We start from the raw sequence: 18,003 nt of genomic DNA, 5'->3' as shown, positions 1-18,003 counted from the left end.
AATTTCTAGGTAAAGGAAACCCAAACGCGAGACTTCGGGTCGCTGCGAATCTCTCAGCCGGCCAGGAAGCCTCGCTCTTTTTCGGAGGGAATGAAGCAGAGTCCACACGCCGGTTCATCCAGGCGGCCGGTCTCTGCCTCAGCCCTGCTGCCTCTGCAGCACTCGGGGGGTTTTGAGGATTGCTTCCTGGACCCGCCAATCGAGGCCAGTGACAGGGAACCTCTTCGAAACCCAAAGGGGAGAAAAGCGAGCAGAAGGTGGTCGAAGGAAGGGAGAGAGGCTCTGCGCCGGGCCGGCGAGGCGAGCAGCTACAGCCCGGGTCTGCGCCAGCGGCAGTTGCGCATTCTAGGCCCGGTTCCGCACAGATCCTCCGCAGCCCATCGGCCCTGAACTCCAGCGGTGCCCGGTTGCAATCCCCACCCCATAGATTAGGGCAGAGGGGCCGGGCCCGGAGCCCGGTGAGGCTGAATTATTCATCTTTAATCTGCCCGCAGCTGCCGCCTTTTCATACCGGTAACGCGAGTTCTCCCGGGGCCTAAATTATTGATGGTCCGGGTTTGTAGGGAGCATGGGGGGGGGGGAGTGGGACCAAAGATGGGGAGACCATGGGGATGGGGGTTGTAAGATAAGAGGTTCTGGCCTCCCAGAACCACTGGATTAAAGGCCTCTGTCCAGGGGTTTCTTCTTCCAAGCTTGTTTTTATCTCCCTATAAAAAGATAGGAGAGATTTAAAGAGGGCACGAGATGCGCCCGCTTTCTCCGAAACTCGCTGGAAGCCATGAAGCAGTGGCTGCAGGTTGCAGACCTTGTCTGGTCTGACTCTGCCGCTAGAAGTCTCTGCGGCTGGGTTGCTGAGTAATTGCGGCTGCAGGTTAATCGCTCTAGGTGCAGGATTTCTGGGCTGCTTTAGGCCGTAGAAAAGGGGGCACCCGGCAGCGGCCTTGAGCCTGACACCCGGTGGCCTTCTTGGCTTCCAGGTTGGGAGCCCTCGCCCAGTTGGACGGGAAACCAGGGGCTCTGCTCTGGCCGCCAGAGCATCCGCCCTTACTGTTGGGTTTGGTAGGCAGCTGCCGAGATCTGAGAAAGGTCAGAGGGTCCCGAATTGGTTTAGACGGGCAATGCGGAGTGTCGGAGTCTTAACTCCGCAGGTGCAGTCCCTACCATGCCACCTTCAGGGGTGACTGTGGGGGGAGGCTAGCCTTGTGCAGCATGGTAGGCAAGCGAACCCCAGCAGCCGGCGTTTTCAGCGGCTGCCGGGAAGAGCGAGAATCTTCGCCGCCTCGCGGTCTCTGAGCGCAGCCGATCCCGAACCACCACCTCTTCTGCCGCTCCTTATCCACCAAGATTTCTTTCCACCATAGACATTAGAGGTGCAGAGGAAAAATATTGTACAAAACACCCGAAGAGCAAAAACATAAAGGGAAGAAAGAACTCCTGATAAAGACAAAATGAAAAACAGGGAAAGAGGAAACTGTATGATTACAATTAGAAGTAGGTACAAGGGGAGAAGGAAGAGTTAGGCAGCGAAGGTGAAAGGGATGTGTTTGGTTTTAGTCTCCCTTTATGCTGAAGTCTCCGCTGAGCTGAGTCAAGAAGACCCCGACCCTCCAAATCCATCTGGCTCCCAGCCCTTGTGAAACCCAAGCCGCGCCAAACCTGCGGCGCAGGCGGGTTCCTAGTCCGCAGCAGTGCTGTCCCCGTCCGGTCCTTCTTTTCCCCACATCTCTACTGTCATCCCCGTTAACATTATTTCCCCTTTGTCGTTTATTCCTCTCCATTTTTTCAGCTCTGCTCTCTCTCCTGGCTTCTCTATGCTTCCCTCACTTTCTCCTTTGCAGCACACTGGTGTGAGAGGCGGGTTCTTCGCCTGCCCAGCTTGTGCGAGCTTACAGCTAGCCGGGATTCTGATAGCGAGTCCTCTATCCCGACCGCCCACCAAGCCACCTTTCTCCCCCAGTCCTGGGATATGCCCCTTAGTTTTGCCTGCTCCTTTCGCACGTGGCGGGCCTCGGACCCTGACTAATGGCCGGTCCCTGCTGTGTGTGGGGTGTTGTGTTTTTTTCTTGTCTCTCCCCAGCAGGGCACGGGGGTGTGAACCAGCTCGGGGGGGTGTTTGTGAACGGCCGGCCCCTACCCGACGTGGTGAGGCAGCGCATCGTGGAGCTGGCCCACCAGGGTGTGCGGCCCTGTGACATCTCCCGGCAGCTGCGGGTCAGCCATGGCTGTGTCAGCAAAATCCTGGGCAGGTGAGGGCCGGGTGCTGCCTCCCTTCCCTGCTGAGGTTTTAGTTAAAAGTCGAGGTGCCAGACAGGAAAGAAAGGAAAGGGCTTGAAGGATCTAAAGGGCTGGCTGCCCCTTTCAAGAAGGGCGTTCAAGTAATGGCTGGGACTTGAAATGAGGGTGGAATAGGGTCTGGCCAGCATAACCCAGCTCCCGGGCCCTCCAAGAGAAGGCAGCTACATTCAGAAAAGGAGGTATTTTCCCCCCAGCTAATCAATGTAGATGGGGTTGGAGGAAGAGGGTCCCAAGATGAGAAAAGGCAGCGGCAGCGTTGGGAAGACTACAGGAGGGTCCAGGTTCCATAGGAACTCTGTGCTTCGGGTGGGGTCAGCTCACCCAGCATGGGTCCTTCTCTGCTAACGTGGGAGACCTGCCTTCCACTCCCAGGGATGCCTGCTCTAGCCACTGTCCATACTCAGCCACTCTGCCTGTTTCCCACCCTAGTCAAGCATCCTCTGGAGTCTCTGCTCAGCTACACAGGGCCTTTTTCCCTTCACGCCGATGCCTAGGGAGGGAGAGCGGCTTAGCAGCTCTGGAGCTTGCAGCCCCCCTGCCCTTGCCGCCACCGGCTTCTTGCTGACCCCGACGGCCTTCCTGGCCCAGGTACTACGAGACTGGCAGCATCAAGCCCGGAGTGATTGGTGGCTCCAAGCCCAAGGTGGCAACGCCCAAAGTGGTGGACAAGATTGCCGAATACAAGCGACAGAACCCGACTATGTTCGCCTGGGAGATCCGTGACAGGCTGCTAGCCGAGGGCATCTGCGACAATGACACAGTTCCCAGCGTCTCATCCATCAACAGGTGAGCAAAGACCCCCATTGGCCTGGAGGGCAGGACTCCTGCCTGTTGGGCTACCTCCCAGGGCCTCTCTTGGCTCTTTGTCCAGCCTCCACCCATCCTTTCCAGCTCCCAGCCTGAAGTCCTTTGGGCATGGTAAATAGACCTGGGAGGTAGAAGTAGACAGACAGACAGACAGACAGACAGACAGCCCTTTCCAATTCGGAGCTGAGTTTTCCCCGCCAGGCTTCTCCCGCCGGTGTCCTGGAAATGAATCCAAGTGTTTGTGGTAATTAAGACTCCAAGATTACCCGCCTCGGGATCTAGAGACAATCACAGCCCATAGCAAAGTCTTTAAAATGACCACTGTCTATTCACCGCCTCCAAACAGAGTTTTTCTTTCTAAAGTCATGTACCCTTCCCCAGGGGCAGCCAGAATCCTGGTTCCTTTACCCTTTCAGCCAACTCCCACAAAGCTCGCCTCCCAGGAGCCCAGGTCTCTCTAGCCAGCTCCACACAAATTTCCGGCCCAGAATCACTGGCATCCAGGTCTACAGAGCAGATGCCAGCCACCAGCCAGGACTTGGCAGAGAGTAGAGGAGCTGGACCAAGGGCCGGGATGCCAGGCAGCGAGTGAGAGTTGGGTCCCTGTGACTGACTCCTGGGAGATGCTCCCGCTTGCCTGTCTTGAGGCTAAAATCTTTTCCATAATGATAGGTTCAGACACTGGGACCAAGCGGGCTCTACTCAGTTCAACTTGCAGGACACTTAAACTTCTTAATTCCCAGGTCACTCCAAACTGGAGTCTGAGAAACCACATGATCATGCTTTATGCAGATGCATGTCATCCTGTGTGTGCCAGGGTATCTCTCTGGGGTGACTCCAGAGTGCTCAAGCAACACCAAAACCCTCAAGCCCAGACCAGCTTCTTAACTGCAGAACTGCAGTTTTGACAGTTGTGTGCGGGAGACTCTGGACTGCAAAAGTCACACTCCAGCCAGAGGCAGGTGTCCACTTCTCAGACACCCCCAAATCAAGAGGCAGCTAAGAGTTTTCCCCTCTGTTATTCTTCCTACGCTTCAAAGGCCCATTATCAGAACAACTAATAATTCAGATGGTGCCTCTTTCTGCCCTAGCATCACCTACCTTTTTTTTTTTTAATCCTTTGCAAATGATGTGGAATTATCCCAAATCATCCTGAAAACAGCAGGTAAAATTAGCTGGTAGAATGTACCTTGGCTAAAGAAGATTCCCTCTGCCACACTCGTGCTGTAACGGGCGGCAAGGCGACCCCAGAAATTATCCCAGTGTGTGCCATTTGTATTAAAATGGTTATTCCGTTATGAACAGGGTAACATAATACTGATCAGCTAATTATACACCCTCCGAAACCCTCCAGCTTCCCGGGCCTGGCTCAGCCAGGTACTGGAAATGTGCGGCTGTTTGACATTCACTTTCCAAAAGAACTGGAGATAAACACAGGGTGGACTGAGAAAGCAATAAGCCTTTAAAAGTCAAGAGGCTAGCGAGCTTGGGTATCGAGGCAGGCGTGGCACTGGGTGGGCATGGGGAACAACACTTTTTAAAAGTATTTTCTCCTTTTTATTTTTCTCTCCCCCCCTGAGTTACCTCATGACTTTGTCTGTGGTCCTTGCAATGAGTTAGAGCTGAGTTCTTTAGAGAACAGTAGCTAAGCCAAGAGTGGCCAGGATGAGGAGTAATGTCACCGGGCTGGGTGGTGGTGCTCTGGGGACTATTTTGGAGATAACCTTTATTGTCCGTGATGGGAATTGCAAGCTTTGGGAGAGCCCAAGACAGAGTTTCAGAGGTTTGCTTCTTTTGAGTGGGGTGTTCTGGCAGCCCTGCCTGGCACCCTCCCTGGTCGCTCCCCATTCAGCACGTATCCACGGATGGCTGGGCTATATTTAAAGCTGCTATAGGTACAAGTTTGAGGATGTTTCATCCTAAAACATAGAGCACGGAGGACAAGTGACCCTTACGTCAGACTTCAGAGGTCTGAAGTTTCTCCTACCAAACCGGAAGAAAGTAGACTAACTGGCTACCCTTGTGATGAGTGTTAGGGAAAGAATGGGCCCAACCCTGCTGGCTCTGAGAGCCACAGAGGCTGTTGGGAACAACAACCTCTATTATTAGAGGTACATATAGGCTTCCTTTGGGTGTGGAGATAGAGTCACTTCTGGGTAGGCATGTCTGAAGGTAGAAGGAGCATAAGACGAGGACCAGGGAAGCCACCAGCAGCATGGGCAGCCCCGGCTGTGCAGTTAAGCTTGCTTTGTTAATGGGATCTATCAGGCTATTTTTAAATGTTGCTTTGGGAAGAATCCTCCCGTGGTTGATACTTCTGGAAGATTGGTTGGGGCTTCCCAATGTGTCACTGGGACACATTTGGACATTAGCGTTATTCTGGTGGGTGCTCTGCCCTCAAGGGAAAGGTTCTTCTGGAGCCAGGTTTCACACAAATGCTTGATAAAGGTGTGGCATTTCTGCTGCTGATGGTTGTCCCAGGAACTTCAGCCTTCCTGTGTTGAGAATCCTCACTCACTGCTAGATTGACCTGTATGTAGAGAGTGGTATGCTCTGGAAAGCGGGCCGTGCCTGAGTTCATAGCATTGGGGATGGTAGTGGACCTCTGTGTTGCTGTTATCATTGGTACATATATGTATGTGTGTGTGTGTGTGATGTGTGTGTGTGTGTGTGTGTGTGTGTGGTTATGTGTATGTATACATACATACATGTCCCGAGGAAGGGTGCCCAGGAGCCAACATCGGCAAGAAAGGAGGTCTACAACCTGCTCATCCACCTGAGCCAAAGGTTTTCATCTTCTCCTCCCCCAAACAGCTGCTGTTGCCGCACTTGAAATATGCTGTTATGGCTATAAACTAAATCGCTCTTCATGCTTTAAAAATGTTTTTGGCATTCTCTGATCTTGCCACAATAAAGCTTTGGCTGTCCAACCTGAGTTCTCCCCTGGCAAATCCTCATAGAAATGCCTCTTTGGGCCGAAGGTGTGGTAGGGAAACATCCACATCTGGAGACCACTGGCTAAAGTCTTAGCTCTGAGCAGGTCATGGAATTCATTGAATCATTATAAATACTGGGCTACTTAGTGCTGAGTGTGGCGTTGCCAGCTCTTCAGCTAAATGGCATCTCTGTTGGGGACACTGTAAATAGGTAACTTCAGATTGAAACCTGGCATGGGAAATGACCTAAGGGTAGGGTAGAGATGGGAGATCTGTGAACCTAAAAAGGAGGCAAGTGCCTCATCGGGTTGAGTTATTGACAAGGCAGGAAGGATTGTCCTGATGCTATCACCGATCTTCAGATTGGAGTGTTGCCTTGGGCAGTGTGGAGTTTAAAGCTAAGGCTACATCCTCAGGGGTGACCTCAAGCCAGCTGATGGACTTCTTGAGGTTAATCAATACTGTGGGGGGCCAGCGACTCTGTATTCTTAGGTCTTTGCAATGGACCCTTGAGGCTTGCCAACCACCCACCACCCCGTATTCCGTCTTAGCCCGTTTGCCTTAAAGTGAGTGCATACATTTATCCTTGCTGTGGCAGCACTGGCTTCAAGAAGGCTGCAGGCTCAGTGCTCATTGTTAAGCAATGGCAGTTGGTGTCCCTCAGGTGTCCCCACTGAGTAATTCACCAGTGTTTGTCATTGGTGTGGCGGAGAGTGGACAGTGGTCTACCGCTTCTCTTTCCAAGTAAGCTGATAGTTACTAGCCATAGCCATGGGATTCTGGAGACTCATCCTAAACCAACATATCCGTTACAGCCTTTGGAGCTCAAACCTAGGTCACTTAGATTCGACTCTTGAACCAGGCTTGGCGCGGAAGCCAGAGCAGAGGGGTAGCATTGCTTGTCACATCTCTAGATCTATGCAGCAGTTTGGTTGTCAACACTTTTGGTGTCAAGACAAGGAGCTAGGGTGGGTCAGTGAGTTAAGAAAAATACTTCATCCCAAAGAGGAATGAAAATGATCAGGATAGAGAGCATGTCTTGGGCCTCAGGCAGGGCTTGCAAGTAGTTTCTTCTCTGTGGTTTCTGGCTCAAAGCCATGCGTAGCCATTTTTTTTTTCCTTGTGGGAGTCTCTGCTGTCCTGGTCACCCATCCTTAGACAGGCACATGAAACAGGTGTGGTCCTTATCCTGTTTCTTGTGGTTTAATGCTTCACATTTCATTTTTGTTTGTGTGTGTGTGTGTGTGTGTGTGTGTGTGTGTGTGTGTATGTATGTGTGTGTGACACCTACCCCAGTGTTGATGTGCAGGTCAGAGGACAACTTGTAAGAGCTGGTTCCCTCGTACCAAGTGAGATCTGGGAACAGAACTTTGAAGGCTGTGATAGACTTCTGGGCCAGACTGTCTCCTGTTGGTTGGCTTGTGGTTATTCAGGCTACGGCGTAGGTTTTCAGTACTTAACTGCTTTGAGTTCCTACCTCAGCTGACAATGTTTGAGAAGTAAAGATGAGGGGTTATCCTAAAAAATAAAAAAAAACTCCATGTTGGGTTTGGAAGGTGATGTAAAGAAGAAAAGAGAGGGAGAACCCCAAAATAAACAAAGTCTCAACTGTTCTGAGAACTCAATAAAACAATCACATCAAATATGAAGAGGCATAAATCTTGTGTCTGCACAGGTAACCTACTCGATTGCTTTTATTATCGCTCAGGCTGACTCCATTTATTACCATCCACAGCCCGGGCAAAGGAGACTGCGTGGAGGGTGGTCTCTGGTGCAATCCTATACCCCGAGAGGCAACAATCAGCCCATACAGCCAGGGATTTCGATGGGAGCCAGGAAGGGCCCATCTGTCTGCATGAAACCAATCAATAACTCTGTAACCAGAGCCCTTGTCACAGGGAAATGGACAACACAACAGTTCAATAGAGGGGCCACAAGGGGAATTAGCCAAGTGGAGATGGTGCCAGGCAGAAGGGAACAGGGTTCCTGGAGGAGAGACTGGGAAGGCAGGCATGGCAGGGCCCTGCATGCTTTTAGGCACAGGTGAGGGTCTGCTGCACAGACAGCCTCGGGAAGGAGAGGCAACGCTGGATGTTTGGAGTGGAGGGACACGTGTCCTAGAGGACAGCTGGGGAGTGGGCTTGTGATGCTCAAACAGTGCTTCAACTGCCAACACAATGGGGTAGACTTGAGCGCTAGAACATTCTTAGCTTTAGTCAGAGAAGCAGCTGTGCTACACAGCACAGCTTAGTCATTCTCCCCGGGGTGTGCATTCTGGAGAAGGGGTTCCCAGAGGGGATGGAGGCCCAGCTTCTCAGTCTTCTCAGCAGGACTGATGAAGGAACACTTTAACCCAGGAGCCCAGCATCTATTCCCAGCTTCCATCCATCAGCTGCAGACCTGGCTATTCTGCAGGGCCTTAGAGCTCAGGGCTCCCCTGAATCCCTCCTTGATGCCATACATACAGTTCTTCCACTTGAGAGGAGAATGTAGACATTAAGAAGAAGTCACTTGCCATGTCCTTAAAAGAATTCAGTCGATGGGGCCCAACCAATATGCCAGTTTTCTAGATTCTTGATGTCTCTTCATACCTCCTGCCCCATCAGAGCTCAGGTTCACAAGGTAGAGGCAGCTACAGCCAATGAATCACCCAGAGAACACAGAAGGGTTCCCGAAACCTGAAGACCAGGGCCTCCCAACTGGTAACTAAGCAAGGGCAATAGTGGTTGGAAAGAAGTTATGCCTCCTGGATTATCTGTCTTCCACTGGGCAGAGATGGTTTTCTCTTGTGGGTCACATTTGCTGGATTCGATGCTCTCAAGGTGCAGTTAGAATTGTATGCAAAATGTATGTACAATGGTAAAGGTTGTTATTTTCTGTGTGGGAGACTGTGTATCTATGTCTACCTGTACCTATTCTTAGGTAAGAAAACAAAGAAAATGGTCCCCAGGATGGGAGCTGCCATTACAGTGCAAGGCTGGGCCCCTTATCCTTGGCTCAAGTGGTTAATCAGTCAGTCATTTGCCTTGTTACCTGCAGTGGCAACAGTCACAGAGTTTGGCTAAAGATGATTGCATGTCACAATTTAGACAACCTGGGTTCAAGTTTTCCATCAAGTTTTGTTTGTATTACAAATCTCGATATATTAGTCCAGTTAACCCCAATGCAAAGGCCTGGGCTGCCATGATACCCCCTTTGTGATGGAGACTTTTGTGATCATATGCGCATCTTTATTTTGACACTTGAGCCCAAGCCCTGTTGGCTCGGCTAGCTAGGGACGAGTGAGTGATATCAGTAGGTACATACTTTTCTCTAAAACTGTGATCTACACTAGACATAGAGGTGCATACCTTAGATTCCAGGTAGATCTCCATGAATTCAAGGTAAGCCTGCTCTACAGAATGAGATCCTGTGTCAAGCAAGCAAGCAAGCAAACAAACAAACACCAACACACACACACACACACACACACACACACACACACACACACACACGATCCAGGAAACCATAGCTTATTCTTAAGCCGTGGAATTATCAGGACTTCTTCTTGTGTTTCTTTTTTAAAAAGATTTATTCATTTATTTTATGTATATGAGTGCTCTATCTGCATGTATGCCACATGCCAGAAGAGGCTATCAGATCCCATTGCAGATGGTTGTGAGCCACCATGTGGTTGCTGGGGCTTGAACTCAGGACCTCTGTAAGAGCAGTCAGTGCTCTTAACCATTGAGCCATCTCTCTAGTCTCTTTTTGTGTTTCTTAAGGGACAATGTGATGGGAAGATATTTTGTGCTGAGAGAGAGAGGGGAGAGAGAGAGAGAGAGAGAGAGAGAGAGAGAGAGAGTCATCTAGTCTGGAATTTGACTTTGGATGTGGGAGTAAGGAAAGTAGAGCCCCAAAGTCCAGACTGGTGCACAGCAAGAGCAGTGATGGAAATGCAGGCAGCCACAAGGGTCACACACTAGTGTTCCCAGGGAAACTGGCAGGAAAAGGTGCATGGATGTGTACAGGAGCTGGAGGCATGGGCTCAGCCTACAGGCATTGATACAGAGATGGTTTTTACACTCTCCATTGTGTGAGTGTGCACGTGCGCATGATGCCGTCTGACGATGACTTTTGGGAGTCTATCCTTTTCATTCTCCCCTTCCCCCACTTTTGTACATAGTGTGTATATGTATGTATATGGGTGTGCGCAGGCACCCACATGCACACATACATGTGCACGTGCACACAGGCCAAAGATTAATGCCAGGAAACAGCCTCCATAGCTTTCAACCTTATTCATTGACAAAAGTTATCTCCATCAAATCCAGAGCTTGCTCATATGACTAGTTTTGCTAGCCAGCTTGCTCCAGGGATCCCATCTCTGCCTCCTGGGCTGGTACTGCAGATGGGCCACAGCTCTTGTTCAGCATCATGTGGGTTTGAGGAATCTGGACCTGAATTATCTGGGTCTCATACTTGCACAACAAACTCTTCACCCACTGAGGCATCTCTCCAGCCCCTCCCCTGACGTTGTAGGTTCTAGGCATTGAACTCAGGGTTTCAGGCTTGCGTGGCAAGAGTTTTTAACCTGGTGGGTTATCTTTTTTTTTTTCTTTTCTTTTCTTTCTTTCTTTTTTTTTTTTTTTCTTTTTTGGTTTTTCGAGACAGGGTTTCTCTGCGTAGCCCTGGCTGACCTGGAACTCACTCTGTAAACCAGGCTGGCCTCGAACTCAGAAATCCACCTGCCTGTCCCTCCCAAGTGCTGGGATTAAAGGCATGGGCCACCACTGCCCAGCCCTGGTGGGTTATCTTGCAGGACCCCAAAAGACAAAATTTTTTTAACAACTTCATGCTAACTAAGTAAACTGCATTTTGGGTCTGATTCTATGTTGGGCAGCAGTTGGCACCTGCACACTGATCTCTGGTCTAGGAAAGAGCTATGAGCGCAAAGTAAGTGTGAGAGAACCAACTTTTCCCCTACACCTTAATAGAGAAGCTTCTGGGATGCCCATGGCAGCTGGTAGAGCTCTTTCTAGCTGGAAGGAGCGGGTGAGTCCCAGATGAGGAAGGGTGCGTCACAGCAGGTGTGCTGCAGACTAAGAGAGTGACTGAAGAGGTGAGAAGCTGAGAGGCTGAAGCAGTCTGGCAGCCTCCTTGGCCTGTATGGTATTTGGGGATGGAGCACAAGGCAGGCAAGAACAGCCGAGAAGGGAGATAGAGCGCCCCAATCTAAATAAGAGCTTTTGGTCCCCTGAAACATCTTAGATGTGGTTAGAGGAAGCCAGTGCCCAGGGTAGCTGGTTGTTCAGGCTGGTGGCATTCTGAGAAGCCCAGAGTTGACAAAGGAGAAAAGGAGAAGTCAGCTGGAGAGACGTTTCCAACGTGAGGGTGGGGCAGAGGAAGTGACATTGCAGGCAGATTCTCAAGGTCAGAGTTTCCTGATCCTTTCTAGGAGTCAGCTATGGACATGGCTCTGGCCACCTGCCCCTCCGCATTCTGCATATCCTGGTAATGACTGTGCTGCCGTTGGCAGGCCCAAGAAAAGAGGGAGGGGGAGGCAAGAAGAAGGCAGGGTAATCCCTGTTTTCTCGGGCCTCCACAATGGAGCTCTCTAGAGCTTAGGGCCACATTGGTCCAGACTTCCTGCTATGCTTGCTTTTAGGCAGGCCTGATCATGGTGAGCTCCCTCTGCAATGGAGCAGAGAAAGCTGGGGGGACGTGCCAGGCCATTCCTGGCAAGGTTTGCAGCAGGGCAGCTGGCTGGAAAGCGAACAGTATTCACCTTGCAAGGCACAGCAGAGAAACATGAGGAAGGGAACCTAGAAGAGAGATCAGGAAGGATGTTAAAGAGCTCAAGCAAATGATGGCTTGCTAGTACTGGGGATGCCTTTCCTGGTTCTGGTGCTCCCTCTTGGCCTTGAGTTCTTTGAGGGTTCAGATGCCCATGCCTTCAAGGCAAGGGAAGGGGCTCAGGAGGGTTGCTAATAGTGTTGGATCTGATGGATCGCTGAGATGATCAGGCACAAGTGCCTTATTCTAACCCTTACTCTGCCAGCCTTTGTCTGACTTCCATGGTTCCTTGTGTTGTCCTCAGAGAATAGGATGGGCCTCTGTGTGGCTTTGTTTTAGAGAATGTGTGGCTGGTGGTTTCTAGCTATGCCTGGCTTTCATAGCCTTGGGGAGTTGGCCTAGCATTGCGGGGGGACGTCTCAGAAGTCAAGTCTTGTCAAAGTGAGAGCTGGTGGTCTGCTTATTCAGAAAGCTTCTGGCTCACTGGACTGTCTGACCCCAAAGCAAGAAGAATCCCGGGCTTCACTTGGATAGTCTGCTTGTTTGGGATGTTACTGAATGCTACCCAGAGGGCGCAGGGTCAAAGGGACAGTAGATGTCCTGGTGGGTCAATAGCTAAGGATCAGGCCAGGTCTTCAAAGGGTTCTGACACAATTAGTAAGCATGCCTGTATCTCAAGAATGGCCCCACGTGAGATCAGTGCAAACTGGCTCTGTTGGAGGTGAGCGTGTCACCTGCATGTGGCATTAGGTGAACCGGTGGACATAGCCTTGGTTGTGTAACCTCAGAGGCAGCCTGTGTAGAGATGAGACCAAAGGTCAGGATGGTTATCGGCTATCATCTGCAGCTTGCGCCCGCCCCGCCCCGCCCGCCCGCCAAGGTCCTCCCTCCTCTGTGGGTTAGATGGATTGGTAGGCGAGGCCAATCTCTGACTGAAGAGTGAGGAGATGATTCTGATTGAAGAGTGAGAAGCTGATAAGAGAGGCCACCTTTCCTCCAGGGATCAACAGAGGTGTCAAGTTCCCCACGCCTCTGCTTCCCTAAGAAGGGCAGTCTGACTTCCACTTACTGTGGCTGTCTGACTTCTGGGAAAGCCAGAGAAAGGAGGTTCCTTCCCCTGTGGTCCTGGGAGGGAAAACCTGGCCTATTCCCAGCTGAGAGAGAAAAGGCAGCAGAAGGAAGACAGCAGGTGAGAGGTGAGGGCCAGATGCCTTGACACTGATTGGCCCCGCCCCAGCCAGATCCCGAGGAAGGGCAGCTGTGGGGCTCCCAGCTGACCTTCTGGGCCTGGTGCTTGGTCTCCTGCAGAGGGCACAGCTCTGGCTCTAGTCCAGTCCCTTCCAGAAACAGGGGTCACCCTCATCCTCTATCCAATATCCTCCAGCCTACATATAACATCTGCCTCTTCTTCCACTCCCATGACCTCAACTCCTGACCCCAGGGAGACACTCCAGAAGGTCATGCAGACTTAAGAGACGACCTCTCAGGGTAGAAAAAAGTTGAGAGAAATTCATTTCATGGCTAGTGGCTGGTTAGAAAAGGCGATTCCGGTGTTCGGATGTGATAAATGTTAACTGAGCATTAATCGCATTAAAGAGGGCCCTATAAACTTTTCATTTCTAATTAAATTCGTCCAGTGATGCTGCCCAAGCGAGTACTCTGAGCCTTTGTTTATGTGGAAAATTAAAATGCAAATACAATGGGATTTATTTCCAGTAGAGTGATGCTCTGGTCCCTCCGGCTACTGGGCTCTAGGCCTGTCAGGCTAGGTGACTCTGCAGGTGCTGTCCACTGTGCCACAAATTTTTGTTGTGAAGGGAAAGGCCAGAGTTCAAGGTCAAATACAACTAGACATGAGGAGACATTACCGTAAGAGTTAAAGAGGAATGTAGGGAGGCATTTTCTTGGATTTCTAACCTTCCTACTGTAAGAATAGTAACCCACAAACAAACAAACAAACAAATCCTTATTTGTGAATAATGTCACCATAAGCCTCCCTTGCAATTGTGGTTAAAAAAAAAAAAGGTATGGGAGGGAGGGTTTGGAGGCATATACGAGACTGTTCCTCAAAGAACTCAAAGATGTCCACAGGAAAGGAAGGCCTAAAGTCCAGCTTTCTCTCCAGTGCTTGGAGGGTCAGCTGCTATCTACATCATGGTTTTGCTGGGTCCTTCCTGCCAATTCCAAGTGGCTCTGGCACAGGGTAGTGGAGCATAGAGGCACATCAGAAAGACATTGTGCATGCATGCCCGTCCTCCCTCACACAGCCTCTTACACATAAGAGAGAGCTGGTGGCTCGTAAGAAGGAACAAATAGCCCCCACAAACGAGCCTTTTAGTACCATGATCCTGTGATGGAAGCAGAAACCCTTAATGCTATTGAGTGGAGTGCTCTGGGTTCCTGCTTACTAACACATAAATTAAGTTGAGAGGAGAGAAAACCCTAGGTAAGAAAAATCATTTGGGTATATCAGTTAGAGACACTGAAAAATAGCTACGGTGCGGCGCGAGTAAGGGAGTTGTAAATAGCATTAAAACTCAAGAGGGAAGGGAAATGGAAGTAGGAGGGACGCGAAAAGGCAGAGCGTTAAATCACAAATAGGGGCTTGTGTACAAAGTCACCAACCAGATTTATACCAAGTTTTGCAAAATCTACAGCCTGGACTGACAGAAGGTGGGGATCCTGGTGCCTGAGTCCACAGGCCCACCCAAGGCACCCTGACAGTGTAGAGAGAGGGCAGGCTGCTCACTGTGCTGGATTCTGGGATTGATCCATCCACTCCCCGAGCAGGAGTCTGATTGGTTCGGCTCTGCAGACAGTCAAGGATACAGCCGCATGAGAGCCTTTAAAGGTCTTTAAGCACACGAGTCTCTTGTGAGCTGCATCCGTGTTCTAATGGTTCTCCAAGGTAGCAACCCATTCCTGGAACACCGCCTGCTTGCCTGAACTTTGCAACAACTGCTACCCCCGCCCTCTTTAGTCTGTTTTATTCTGGGTTATTCTTTTCCTCTTTAGTGTTCACTTGTATCTTGGGAATGCAATGAGCACTTGCTGACAAGCAGGTTAATGACCATGGCGACGCCCAAACATCTGGAAGAAAATCAAAAAAAACTTGAGTCAATCATCTATGTTAGCTGTCCATAGGATGCCAAAGATCCGGTGATTTAGCATGTCCACATGGTTGATTGGCTTTCTCCGGTTTCATTCCGGCCCAGAACCAGCCTACCCCGGGAAACACCTATTTCAGAGGAAAATATTCTAGGAAGCAAAGTGTGGTGGGTAGGGAGTATCTTAGATACACTGGGTTTGGTTTCTGATTTAAAGGGAGTCTGGGCCAGGCACAGGGGTGGAAGCAGTGTGTGTCTGGACAAGCTCAGCCGTTGGATACCATGGAAGAGGCTCCATCCAAATGACCTTCAGCTGTCCACTAGGCCTGGCTTCCACTAGGGAATCTGCCATCTGAAAGCCCTTAATAGACCTGAGCAGTCATTCGCCCACCCTCCCAACCACCCATTCAGAAATGTCTCTCTAAGCACCTCCTGTGTAACCGGCCAGTCACATAAAGCTTCATGGTACGCAATGCAAGAGGGGAGCTCCAGGGAGAAACCGCCATATTTTGAGTGTGGCTAACCTCCTATCCTTTCTGTACCTTGGTTTCCCTAGTCATATAAGGTGGGGATAAGCACTTAACTCATTTACAGGCTCTCACAAGGGTTAAACGAACACACCCACACCCACCCACCACCCGCCATCAATCTACTTAGAATTGCAACTAGCCAATATTAAGGAATCAATACATGCACTATTCTTATTGCAATAGTAATAATCAAGTATGCATTTTTTTAGTTTTAGCCTTTGTCAATATGTGTCTTCTGGTTTCTATGTGTATAGCACTGAAGCATTTTAAATAAGAAGGTTTGAAGGGTCGGGTCTCTCGGCTCACGTCCGTGATCCCAGCACTCAGGAGGCTGAGGCAGTAGTATCTCGAAATTAAGGCCTGCTTAGGGTTACAGAGAGAAACCTTGTCTAAAAACAAACAATAAATGAAAAAGAAAAAGAAAAAAGACGAGAGCATGATTAACGAGCCAGAAGGATCTTTACGAGCAGGGCTAGTATCTCGAGCACTCATGAGGTTCACGGTAGCCTGTGAACCCAGCTAAATTCAGGAAGTGAGTCGACCCTGTGTTTTTCAGCCAGTGGAGACTCTCTGTGACTCAGGTCTCGGACCACTGAATAGACTTAGTCAAGGGATTACCTCTTTGTCCACTTTGAAAGCCCGGCCTGTATCCATGTGTGCATATGTGCATGCATGTTTGCACACTCGTGTGCACAGCCATGCCATCTTCCGGGATGAGCTGGCTGTTGTTTGAGGACTTGGAGGTTGGCATTTTCCTGGCTCCGTGGCATTTTCCCAAGTTGTGCTCTTTTGCATTTGTAATTTTTTTTTAAAAGAGATAAATGAGGTGGCGGTGGGCAAGTCTTCAGGTGATAGTTTTGAAGGGTTTTTCTGGTTCTTAAATACCATAGCGGGGAGCGAGAAGGGAGGCAACCAGGAAGAGTGGAGGGAGAAAGGCAAGAAAACAGAGATAAGGATGAAAGAGAGGAGCAAGCGCATAGCTGAACTCAAACCATACCCGTCAGGTGTGGTCCTTGGTAGCTGGGTGCTCTGGGGAGGGTGGGGATCCTGTAACCACCACAGTTAGCACCATCACTGAGGGAAAAGTATTTTAAGAAAAGAATTTAGGAGGTCAAATTACTTCGGGTTTTGTCTATTTGGTACAATGGTCCAAAGTAACTGGATAGTGATATACTCTGAGTCCAGCAAGAACAAGGTGATAACCTAAGTTGTCCTAACTCGGGATGCCGTGTCTCTATGGGAAACCCCGGGAAATGGAGCTGAGACCTGGTCCTGTGCTTTCCCCCTTGGGTTCAGTGACCTCTGTCAGTTCAGTGAACCCTGAAAAGCCACACTCAAGTGCCTAACCAGTTACTTCTCAGATATCTTAAGATCTCTTTTATTTTTAATTATGTGTGTATCAGTGGGTGTGGGTGTGGGTGTGGGTGTGTGTGCACAGGAATGCAGGTGCCCCTGGTGGCCAGAGCTGTTGGGTTCCCTAGTGCTGGACTTACAAGCTACCAGACATGGGCGCTGGGAATTAAAACTCAGATCCTCTGTAAGGACCTGAATCGTATAAGCTCTTAAATGCTTTGTCATCTGTCCAGCCTCTTTTTGGATATCCATCAGTCAAATTAGCTGTTAAAGGGCCATGTATATATTTTTAATTATAAAGGTAACTCGGGGGGGCGGGGTATGGGGGGCAGGAATTGAGCCTAGGGCTTTGTATAAACTAGGCAGTTACTTAACACTGAGTTATATCCTGAGCCCTAGGAAAAATTTGAAATAAGTTAAGTTGGAATTGTGGGGGTTAAGTCACCCTCAGAGTGTTTTCAATTCTCTGAGAACCTACACGAGGTTGTCATCTTCCCTTCTTCCAGTCACTAGAATAGAACCAGCTGTTGCTTTTATCAACCCCCAGTCCCTGCACTGTCTAAACAGACTGGGAGAGGGAGCCCCACCCCACCTCACAGCCAGAGGAGTGGTACCCAACTGCAGTTTTTATACTTCTTTCCTTAAAACACCTTGTGATTTTATATGCATTAGCATACTTGCATACTTGTCTACACTTGGCCAATCTCATGGCTGTTTTACCCAGCAAGCACTTGAAGTCATCTCCATCACCATCACCAACATCATCACCACCATCACATTCATCGCTAACCAGTCCTTGCTACAGTAAGGCAGTATAAATAAGATAATGTATTAATTGATGTAAGCCTGTTGAACAACAACACAGCGCTTTGCAGCAGTGTTTGTAGATGTGGTAACCGTCAGAGTACAGAGAAGTAAAATAACTTGCCCAAAGCCACAGACTAGGTTGCAGACCTAGGTTTTGAACCCACAGAGGAGTGGCGCTGAAGCCCATGTGCTTATTATCCACTACATCACGGTTCTTATCTACTCTGGATCAGAGACAACGAGACCAGAGCGATCTCTTCTCGGTCTTGGGCCCTGCTGCAATCTTTACTTAAGCTTAGAGCATGGACCCAGTGCCCTGGTGGAAGGAAGGTCACACCTATAATTGTAATTTTTTCTGTTACCCTTGTCTTCTACTGGGCCACATCATCTGGA

At 49.8% G+C, this 18,003-nt stretch overlaps 1 protein-coding gene across 5 annotated transcripts in view; it reads left to right on the top strand.

Moving 5' to 3' along the window:
• Window positions 1-18,003, top strand: part of Pax2 (paired box 2) — a 90,786-nt gene that overhangs the window by 11,879 nt on the left and 60,904 nt on the right. For 3 of the 5 annotated variants that reach the window (XM_029472889.2, XM_021151748.3, XM_029472891.1), the window contains exons 3-4: window positions 2,078-2,246; window positions 2,884-3,081. In XM_029472889.2, coding sequence (XP_029328749.1) covers window positions 2,078-2,246; window positions 2,884-3,081 — 367 coding nt within the window. The remainder of the gene's footprint in view (window positions 1-2,077; window positions 2,247-2,883; window positions 3,082-18,003) is intronic. The other 2 variants (XM_029472896.2, XM_029472892.2) reach the window with 1 other exon arrangement.

The sequence above is a fragment of the Mus caroli genome, unplaced genomic scaffold (assembly GCF_978045245.1).
Source record: "Mus caroli unplaced genomic scaffold, Mus_caroli_1 scaffold_20, whole genome shotgun sequence".
Classification (NCBI taxonomy): domain Eukaryota; kingdom Metazoa; phylum Chordata; class Mammalia; order Rodentia; family Muridae; genus Mus; species Mus caroli.
Note: the sequence above shows the minus strand (reverse complement) of the source record. Positions and strands in the feature narration are given on the sequence as shown.